This window comes from Vigna angularis, chromosome 1 (assembly GCF_016808095.1).
Source record: "Vigna angularis cultivar LongXiaoDou No.4 chromosome 1, ASM1680809v1, whole genome shotgun sequence".
Taxonomy (NCBI): Eukaryota; Viridiplantae; Streptophyta; class Magnoliopsida; order Fabales; family Fabaceae; genus Vigna; species Vigna angularis.
The window spans coordinates 59450991-59461972 of record NC_068970.1 but is presented as its reverse complement, the minus strand read 5'-3'; the positions used below and the strand labels follow the sequence as shown (position 1 = coordinate 59461972).

Sequence of the window (10982 nt, the reverse complement as noted above, 5' to 3'; positions counted from 1 at the left end):
CATTAGGCCTTTAAGCCAATAGGTCTATAATTGTGGTTCATTTAGATAGGAGCCCATGCTTAGTGAGGTATGCCCATAAATATTAGCTTCATCTAACATTTTGTATTAATTCAGATTTGACCAGAATTTATGACCAAATACTAACTTGAGCATCAGAGGATACTTTGTAGGTATCTCACCATTCAATAGAGGACAAAAGAGACTTAGTAGACAAGTATCAGATAGTAGAGAGTTCGTGAAGTAGAATGAGACTTTGCATGGTACGTTCAGTTTTGTAAAAATGGTTACAAATTGCAACATCCCATTTTTATAAACTACTTACTTAATGTTATAAAGTTTAATAAGATACATAAATATAGATGAGTTGAATATTACTACAGTCCTTGACCTAGTTAATATTGTATCTCAAAATACATTCTAAATAAACTCTTAAATGAAGCTTAATACAAATTTTCCAAAAAAAAAATAAAATTAAGCCTAGTCATTTAAACTACCATTATGTTAGTCTTTCAATGTCCAGCTTTAGTGTTGATATCACCATCAGCTCTTATCTCTACTCCAATATTAAAATATACGATCATCGCAAAAGAAAAGAGATAAAAAAAATACACAAGAGAAAAGAATTGCAATAGTAAGCTATTTTTTTATAAGAATAAACTCAAATTGAAAGTTATCTTTTTTAATAAAAAGTTTATTAAAATAGCTCTTTGAAGTAAATAAAAAAAAATTAGTTTGTTTAAACTCAAGCATCACACTGCATGAGCAATACCTAGACTTTTGCTTCTAAAAAACTAGTGGATTGAATGAATTCATGAGACTTTGCACTTGTCCTACTTACCACCCATTTTTCTTCTCTAGAACTTGTTATCAATTATTGGCATGATTAACTTCATTAGTTTCATGAGTATGATCCTCTTTCATATCATATTATTTGCCAAGTGAAACCCCATTCGATTCTCAACATCTATTTATCTTTTTCTATGTGAGTTAGACACTAATAAAGTGAGAATAGTCTCACATAACAAATCATCTTCAATACACTTTGACTAACACTAAAATATGTCATGACAATATCCGACGATACTTAAATGCCACCCATCAGAAATCTCACATAAGCCATTTTGAAGAGTAGCATCCGATGGTATTTAAGCATCGCCCGATGGTAAGGATCCTGGAACACCCTGTTTACCAATTTTCATAATGGCACCTGTCAATGATTATTCAATTTCTAACGTTAATGCAACAAACATCTAATTTTAATAAAATTTAAGAGATTTTCACATCAATTTAGATTTTTCTCATTTATTTATAATTTACAACATTTCATACATGTATTCAATATTCTATTTTGCAAATAGTGTGCTTCATTCATTACTACATCATTCAAATGTATTATCCTATCTATACTCTTACAAACCACAAGAATTAAGAGTTCAATCATATTCCCAAATAACTCAACAATCAAACATGTTACAAACCATATATTCTAACCATGATGTAGAGAACACAACAATATCAAGCAAATTCATAAATTTCTCATCAATAAGAAACTCCATAAACTTCACCTTCTTTATTAATTTAACTTTTCATATCCTCAAAGTTCATATTTCCAATTAATTATATAATCAATACCATAATTTTGCTACATTCAGTTGAAAGCTAATAGTTTATAAAGAAATTAGTTCATAGAATTTTCCTAACATTATTCTCCTCTTCTAAACAGCTTCACATGTACAATCACTTTATTTACACAACAAAAGGTCCCATAAAAAATTAAGGCACAACTTTGAGATCTCCTCCACCAAAAGTTTCATTAAGAATGAAAGAAGACTATATGAAATAAAAAAGGAATTGCATGCGAAAAAAACATATTACTCTATAAAAAAGAACAAAAATTCAAATGACCTAAAAAGAAAAATCAGTCGAAGACTTTAATAGAGTTATTCGCGTAAATTACTCCAATAATATTAAATCTTCACAATGGTTTATGATAATTGCACACAAACAATAATATATATATATATATATATGAAAAATATTTGTAGTATATAATTACTAGTAACAAGAACTAAAGTATAATTAAATTTCAAAGAAATGAAACTAACATATTAAAAAATGCGTTTAATGCTTTACAAATTTAGAGATGATCAATACATATTTTGTTTGTATATATATAATACAATATATAGTTAATTAATTTTCTATTTCTCCGATGGTCATTAGTTTAAGGTTTGTTTACATAAAGTAAACATATTTTTAAATATATCATTTAAAAAACAAAAACTAAAAAGTTGTAAATATTAAGGTAAAGAGTATTAATATGAAAAAAATTAAAAAGGAAATTTGTCTCAATAAAAAGTTATTGAATCTGAATGAAAACTAAAATTCGTTATCGTAAAGGGTGCAAGTGTTTGTTAATACAACACACACTACAAAAAAATTGTTAAATAATAATTAATTTTAATTATAAAGAATATGTTTAAAAATTTATTTTGAGACTAATTTTTTAATTATAATTTCTTTGATAACTAAATAACTAATGATTAATTTATATACCAATTCATAATAGAAATTATTTTAATTACTAATTTAAAAACTAATTATAATTTTTTTATATAATAAAAATTATTCTAATTACTAATAAATTTTAATTTATAAATTAATATATAAATCAGTCATTATAATCATTAATTATTTTTATTGACTATAATTACTGATTACACAGAAAATTTTTTGCGTCAGTTGTAATGTTCTGACAACTTTATACTTTATAATGTGACAATAACAAGATGCTTGTAATGCACACAAAAAAGGTACAACAAATTAATGAATTCATAATATCATTAAAGCATTGCTAAAACTTAGAACATAAAATTCATATTCATGAGTAGTGATATAAAAAATATATTGTTTTACAGTACCGCAAATCAACCAATGTTATAAATTTGTCACTTGCAAGTGCAAGTGCCTGGAAAGTTTGTAAACACGTGAAGAAACCATTTAAAAACATAATTAAAAAAAATTAGTTTACAGTAAAACATTTGTTTTAGATAAAAAAAATCTCAATTATTTTACTACTAATATTTTCTATTAAATGAATTATAAAATTATAAAATTAATTATACAATTACGTTGAAATAGAAATCTCAAAAGTTTTTCGTTAGTATTAATATATTTTTATTAAATTAATTATAAAATTATGTTTAAGAAAAAGAAAAACTCAATTTTTTTAATACTAATATATTGTATTAAGTTATTAATATCAGTGTTTATTAATTTTTATTGTATTAAAAGTTATATTTAATGACTTAATTTTTTTTTTATAAATTAAAGTTTTGTTATGAAAAAGAGAATTATTAGTGATATTTATTTTTATATAATTAATTTTGATTTCTATTTTTTTTATCTTTTTGTGACTTATTTACTGATTCTACTTATTTTTCTCTTTGTTTTTTTTATTCCAGAGTTATTTTTTATAGGCTTTTGTAGATTTATTGAATTTCATATTATCTATATACACCAATCTTTTTTATCCTTATTTTTTTAGTATGTTTTTTTTTCATTTGTATTTTTGTTGATTTTATTTTATTTGTTGATTTTATTTTATTTATTGAGTTTATATTAAGATTAAAAATGTGTTTCTTTTATCTGGTTTTATTTTATTTATTTTTTATTTATAAATTTTAAGAATTTATATATATATATATATATATATATATATATTCTGATAAAGAATTATAATTTTTATTTAATTTAAATTGTAAAACTATTAATAAGGGTTAAATTTTTTTAGTAAATAAAAATAAAATCTCTAATAAAATAAGAGATCAACTATTAAAATTATATAATAATATAAAATTAAATGAAATTAATTACTGTAATTTAATAAATAATTTTACATATTTAAAAAAATTAAAGTAAAACGTCACATCTTAAAGTTGTTTTAGGTCTGAGTCACCCATGATAACAAGTTATTTCCAATTTTGGAATTTAAATTCATATTGAATCACATTAAAAAATTATAAAAAATTAATTAAACTTTGCAAGTACTACAAAAAAAATTGTAAGGAAATAAACCTAATAAAGCGAATAATTAATTATGTTTAGTGACGTATGAAGGAATAAAATAAGGTAATGGTAACGCTATTGAGATGTAATGTTTGGATTAAATTTGTCAACTTTGGTGTTGCCTTTTGCGCAATTTATTTTTATCCTAAAGTTCAAAAGTGAGTCTTGATGAGCCTCAACCCACTTGGATTTATAATTTAGTTGATTGCGTTTTCTTTTGCAAAAGTCAACTATAATCAAGTTAACCCATATCCATTTCAGATCTTAATGTTTGACATAATATATGTACCTAAATTAATGCTCTTTTGCACAATATTTCAACTTATGCCAAACTTTTAATATACTAATTAGTGTTTTTTTTTAAATATGTTTTTATTTCTTAATTTTTAATCGAAATTGAAATTAATTATTTTTCAAAACTTTGATCACGTATTTAATTCTTTTAACTAATATAATCTAAATAAATTCTTACAAAAAGAAAATTCAAAATATTATATTGCAATTAAATTCAAATCTATACTTTTTAAAATAAAATAGTTTGAATGTTTATAAATTGACTTTATATCCAAAATAGTTTAGATTTATTTTTAATAACATTTTATAGGATGAGTCTTCATATTTCATAAAATATGCAAATAATTAATATTATAAAAAATGAACGATAAATTGGTACACGTTATATTTTAATACAATAATATAAACAAGTATACAAAAGTGTATATTTCTCTTTTCATGATATATGATAATTTTTTTAGGATTGTTGGAAGTCTCACGTCGACTAAAAATAAGGTCAATTCATAGTTTATAAGTGAGTGCAAACCTCATCCTACAATCCGGTTTTATGGGATTAAGTTAGAATTAAAGTCTACTGCTAACCAGTTATATATATATATATATATATATATATATATATATATATATTTTGATTGAAGTTGCTATACATATTCTTTGTTGTATTTGTTCATTATATTTTGCTCGTAAATATTTTCAAAGATTAGTTTTCCTCTATCAGTCATTATATATATTTTTTTCTTACATTTTTCTCATACCTTTCGTTATTAAGTTTTTTAACACGTTGCTCCAATTTGGTATATGGATTATGTTTCATAATATGTACACACTTTATTTTATTAAGTTATTGATTGTATAGGTTAATTATATATATATATATATTTATATATATATACATATATATATATTTATATATATATACATATATATATATATTTATATATATATATATATATTTATATATATTTAAATTATTTATATTTGATATGTTGCTTGTTAAAAAAATTTAACTTTAAATTCATGTTGTTCTAATTTTATTGAGGGACTACCTTTCATAATATATTTGCTTTTTATTTCAACTTATTTATATATGCATGTTGTTTTTGTTTACAGTGTTTTAAGTTTAATTTTATTTTACTTTAATTCCATGGTTTAATAATGAAAACTTCATCATATAATAATTTAAGTATTGATATATAAGTTAATCGTGCTGGGCTTTCTAAATTAGAAAGACAAATAGTTAAATTGTTTCCTATTTTGTATGATAGTTTATTCACAAGAACAAATCAGGCTTAATACCTTTTTTGGTCCCTCTTTAGGGGGGCAATGTTCAAGTCCGTCCTATCTTTTTTAAAAAGTTCAATGTCGTCCCAACTTGTGAAAAAAATGTACAATTAAATCCTTTTTGGTTACGACGTTAAATATTTAACGATCTGTGCAACGTGGCTGTTTAGGTTCATAACGTGGCAGTGACAGTGATTTTCATTAAAGTTCACGTGACAGTGGCAGTGATTTTCATTAAGAGGGGTTAGGGTTTGGTTTCCTCCCAATTTAATATTGAAAGGGAAATGAGCTTCCAATGCTTGAAATTAAGGATTAGAAACAAATTGTAGAGGATTATTAAACTGGAATGAATTGTAGCCATTACCAAATGGCGTTTCATAACTAAATATAGAACTTGCTTGAAACTCAAAAAATGAATACCAGAAAGAAGCAGCATGTTGCAATTAGGCTTTCCTAAGTTGCATAAAGAACAAAGCAAGGATTAACAAGATATGGAAGATGCAAAAGTGTTTCAGTCGTTCTAATCCAAACATTCAAATGTTATAATTTAGTGGGATAGAGCAGGTAAAAGGGTAAGTAAAAGGTTTTTAAAATTAAAGAAGAGGGAGTAAAAGGTTTAACTTTAAATCTCAAGAAAGGGAAAAAGGTTTGCTTCCTTTCTTTCCTCAAGTATCCTAGAACAGGGGGGAAATACTCTCCCTCCATCCGATCACCAACCTTCCTTTACATTTTTCTCTACTTTCTTCTCCAACTCGACACAAAATCATCCAAACATAGTTTAAACATTGATTCCATCCAGTGGTAAAAATCATGGGAGGAAACCAAACCCTTTGGTTTCCTCTACAAGCACCATCGTGGGACGAACGAGAAGATCCTTTGGCCCAACTTTTCAAAAACGAAGAACACCCTTGGGAAGTCATTCCTATGTCTCCCCAAACACTTCCCAAACCTTGAAGACCAATTGGGAGGAAACAAAACCCTAACCTCTCTTAATGAAAATCACTACCACTGCCACGTGAACTTTAATGAAAATCACTGTCACTGCCACGTTATGAACCTAAACAGCCACGTTGCAAAGATCACTCCATGCTGTCAGCTGGATCGTTAAATTTTTAACGCCGTGACAAAAAAGAATTTAATTATACACTTTTTTTACAAATTAGAAAGACATTAAACTTTTTAAAAAAGGTAGGACGGACTTAAACATTATCTCCCTAAAGAGGGACCAAAAGAAGTATTAAGCCAACAAATCATTATCCAAATGTGGAATTGTGTATAATAAGTATTAAAAAGTTATCCCCAGATAATGTTAGGAATAATAATCAATTGTCAGAGGATGTTCAATTTAGACAACTATTAACAAACAAGATTAAAAAACCCATTAAAAAAATGTTAAAGAGATGATAAAATATTTCTTGAATGCTTTAATAGGATTTTGTTGAATTTTGAATTTCTAATTTTTTTCCCTGTATATGGTCTCTCTTCATGACAAAAGTTAATGTTAAGGATACACAGAAATTGAAAATTCAAATTCGTACTAAGTTAAAATAACTTTTCTTTTTTAAAGAAACTCTATAAAATGGTACTGTATTTTTTATATAAAATATATCATTAATATTTTATATTGTATAAATTTGACTTAGTTTGTCTACCTAAAATCTCAATAAATTTAAAACTTTCATTAAATTAGATTATAATAATTGGATTTAATAAAGTAAACATTAATTTTTAATCAAACAATGTGTAAATATACAAATAATTAGTTTGTGGAAAAGAATCATAAATCTTGAATTTATAATAAATTGATTGGACTTTATGTCAATAATTGATAAACATTTTATTCAAAATGAATTGTGTTAAGAATCAATAGGTAAAGGACAAGTATCTTATTATATTTTGTAAAAATTATCATTATATGCAATATACATATATACATACATATATGTATATACTTTTTTATGTGAATTAAAAATTATATTAAAATGTATCACTGTTAATGAAATCAATGTAATAGATTAAAATGATCCAACTCGTAACATCTGTGAATTGAAAGGATGAGATCATGATGAGAAATCAACATAATAAAAATCAAATAAAAGATTCTGAAATTGTGAAAATAGAGAGGTTTATAGACTGTCACAAGAAGCTGTACTTAGTAGATAAATTAGATAACAAATATGTTGTCATATTCTTATTCAAAAAGAAGATAAAATTTCTGGGTGAACTAAAAATCTACTTGTACAGAAATGTCAGTGATCAAATTGAAACCCTGATCAAAATCATTTCATTTTCCATCATCCCCTGAAAGGGGAGAACTAAATAGAGTTTGAAAGCCAACAGCACAAAAAGGAAGGAGTAATACAAACCATGTGATCCTAATCAAAATACTTCGATGTCACAAGTTGCCAGCCAAAAGGAGAAAAGGAGACCATATACTTGTCATCAAGAACTGCCTTGATCTCATCATGAAACAATGTTGGTGTGGCTGGAATTTTGAGCATACAAGAAAAGGCTCAGAAACCTGCGAAGACTGCTGCTGATTACAACATGTAAGGCCCAAAGGTAACTGCCCGGATTGCATATAGGAACAATTCTGGTATGTGTCATGTGACATATACTTGGGACACATTAGAATAGGTTGAACAACCTGCAGAAATAGATAGTGAAAATATAAGGCTTTTGATCAAGAAACCTTCAAATAAGTTCCTTATAAAGAAGCAAATCTTCCAAATCTGCAAATGACTAATAATATTAATGTGAACATAAAATAAACAAAAACATGTTACTTGACCTTGTACTTGGCAATCTGTTCGCTGACCTCCCTTATGTCGCCTTTGGTGAAAATTAATGCCACATTTCCCTGATTAAGGAAACAAACTAAAACATTAAAACTGTCTTCAAAATTTAACGAAATTGCTTCACTTTTACTACTATTATAAAAATGATTTTGTGGTACAAGACACACCAAAAGAAGGAAGTAAAGTTACCACAAGAAGGGGGACAAGGTTAAGGAAGGCCTTGTTGCCAGTCTTCTGAGCATCCAAGATGATAGAGCGTTTCATCAGGGAGTTCTTTCCCATCACCACAACTGAATCAGCATGGAGTCCCCTTCGTATGCCCTGAAGCTGATTTGAACCCACATTGTCAGATGAAACCACCAGCACCTGACTGTACTCTCTCAGAAGCTTCAACATCTTTGCATCATAAGCTGCCTTTGCCAGTTTCCCCGCCATTGTTGTTGATCACTGTAGCTATAGAAAAACGAGTGGGCTCGCGGCGGTGCTTCTCTCGCGGCCTTGCGATTCAATCCCTCTCAGTGGTGAGGGAGAACAAGCGGACAAACCTCACGACGGCAGCACCTCTCTCGGCGGCGTCTCTATTACCGGAAACTCTCGCTACATCAACGTACCCGGCGGTGGTGGCCTCGACCCTGACCTCTCTACGAGTCTCTTCGTGAGGGGTGATGGGTGACAGCTCTAGGGTTTTCTTTAATGGGCTGGAATTTTTTTCTAACCTAAAAGTTTAGGCGGCCTCTTCCTCCACCCCATATTTTTCTTCCAGCACCCCTATAAAGTTTATAATCTTCAAATTACTTCTCATTAAAAATATAATTAAAATTTTGTGTCTTTTTTCTTTTTGAATATTTTTAGAAGGACACAAGAACTGAACTAGTGTTTGTTGTAACCAGCACTGCTTAACATATGATTAATTGAAGTATATATGATAAGAGTATAATATATTGGTTTAAGTTTAGATCTGAATTCAATTCTATGGAATCAATGTATAGAATAAACAATATTTCTTACTTGCGTATTTAATTTGTCCATGAAAACCTTAGATTTTACCTTGTATTTCATGTTTTTGGCTTGTAATTAACCCTCTACGGTCTATTATGTAGAGTACTTCTCATGCAGAGTACCATTTATGACCAGTCCAACTTCATATTAACGTACGTGCCCTTTTTCATTTCATCCAATCATCATTTCCCAGTTTGGTCACTGATTTTGATAATTTTGACTATGACCTGATTAGTTAGAGGTGTTAATTAGTGATTAGTTTATTCTACCTTGCCCCGAAGAAAAAGCAAGAAGCAAACAAAACCGTGGATTCCATGTAGCTTTGTCATGTGCAATGTATGGTGGTTTTTTCTTAGAAGAGATTTAGTTCTAGTATAAAATCCAATGTTACAGGTTTAAGCGTAAATTCCTTAACTTTTATAATATAATTGTTTTGCAATTAAGTTTTGTCGTTAAAAGAATTTGATCCCCACTCTAGAAACTACTTAGTGCTCATATGCAAAATGCAAATCAATGTTTTTCTGGGACGAAATGATCCATGTTGTAGAAATATGCAATAAAGTTTAGAATTGTTCGAAGCTCACGAGGTCATTTTTTTTAGTGGTGGTGCAGTCAAGTGATAGAAAGAGTGAAGTGATCAGCATCCATTACAACAATGGAGCATTGCGAACATTATCTTTAGTGTTGTCCTTTAGTGTTGTCAAACTAGATATATTTATATGCAGGAACTAGGGAGCATGTTCACAAGGGGTGTATATAACGACTTCCAATTTTATATAATGTCTCTAATAAGTGTTTCTTCATAGGTTGAAGCCATCTTCTTAAACATTTACAGAAATAACGCTCAAGGAGATATGGGATATGTAACTGTAATAACACTCTGACTTAAACAGAAAACGTAGGAATCTTGTTTGAACTCTACACGCTCGCTGTTGTCTACAACATAAATATAAAATAAGTTGAACTTCTGCCCTGACTGTTCAGAAAACTGTCATATACAGTATTCCTCATTAGTCATGTTCCATTAACGTAAAACTACAGCTAATGCTTTCAACAATGGTGCCAGTGCACTCCTGCTCTAGGTGTGATAATAATTAATATAACTAATTCTAATAATAATTAACATAACTAATTATAAAAATAATAACAATAATTATTAATATCAAACGAAATTATAAAGTTTTTTATTATAACTATTAATAAACTTCTATTCCAACAATAATTCTGATAACTATAATTATTAAATATAATAATATTAATATAACTATGTATATAAAACCAAATAATGCATGAAGTTGTATACCTTTAATAAAGCCGTGATGTGCATGGTGCTTGGAATCAACTCGTGGCAAAAGGGTTTGTTCTGCCAGAAGACGTTGTTCACAAACACGCGTGATGCTTAGTGCAACAAGTTGGATCCTTTAATTCCATAGAAACGATTATTAGGAACATTATATAAAATTGGATATCGTTTGAGGTGCACTGTTTATAATCAATACCAAAGTTGTGTTGCCCGCTTTGCAGGAGTTGTGTCCCATCACA

At 27.8% G+C, this 10982-nt stretch overlaps 1 protein-coding gene across 1 annotated transcript; it reads right to left on the bottom strand.

Annotated features, from left to right (window-relative positions):
• Positions 1-7896: 7896 nt before the first annotated feature.
• LOC108336005 (60S acidic ribosomal protein P0) lies at positions 7897-9186 on the bottom strand. The gene is made up of 3 exons (XM_017572283.2): positions 8631-9186; positions 8435-8503; positions 7897-8290 (listed from the first exon to the last, which is right to left on the bottom strand). The coding sequence occupies exons 1-3, from the start codon at positions 8874-8876 to the stop codon at positions 8039-8041; spliced, it is 567 nt and encodes a 188-aa protein (XP_017427772.1). The 5' UTR covers positions 8877-9186; the 3' UTR covers positions 7897-8038.
• Between the last annotated feature and the right edge of the window lie 1796 nt (positions 9187-10982).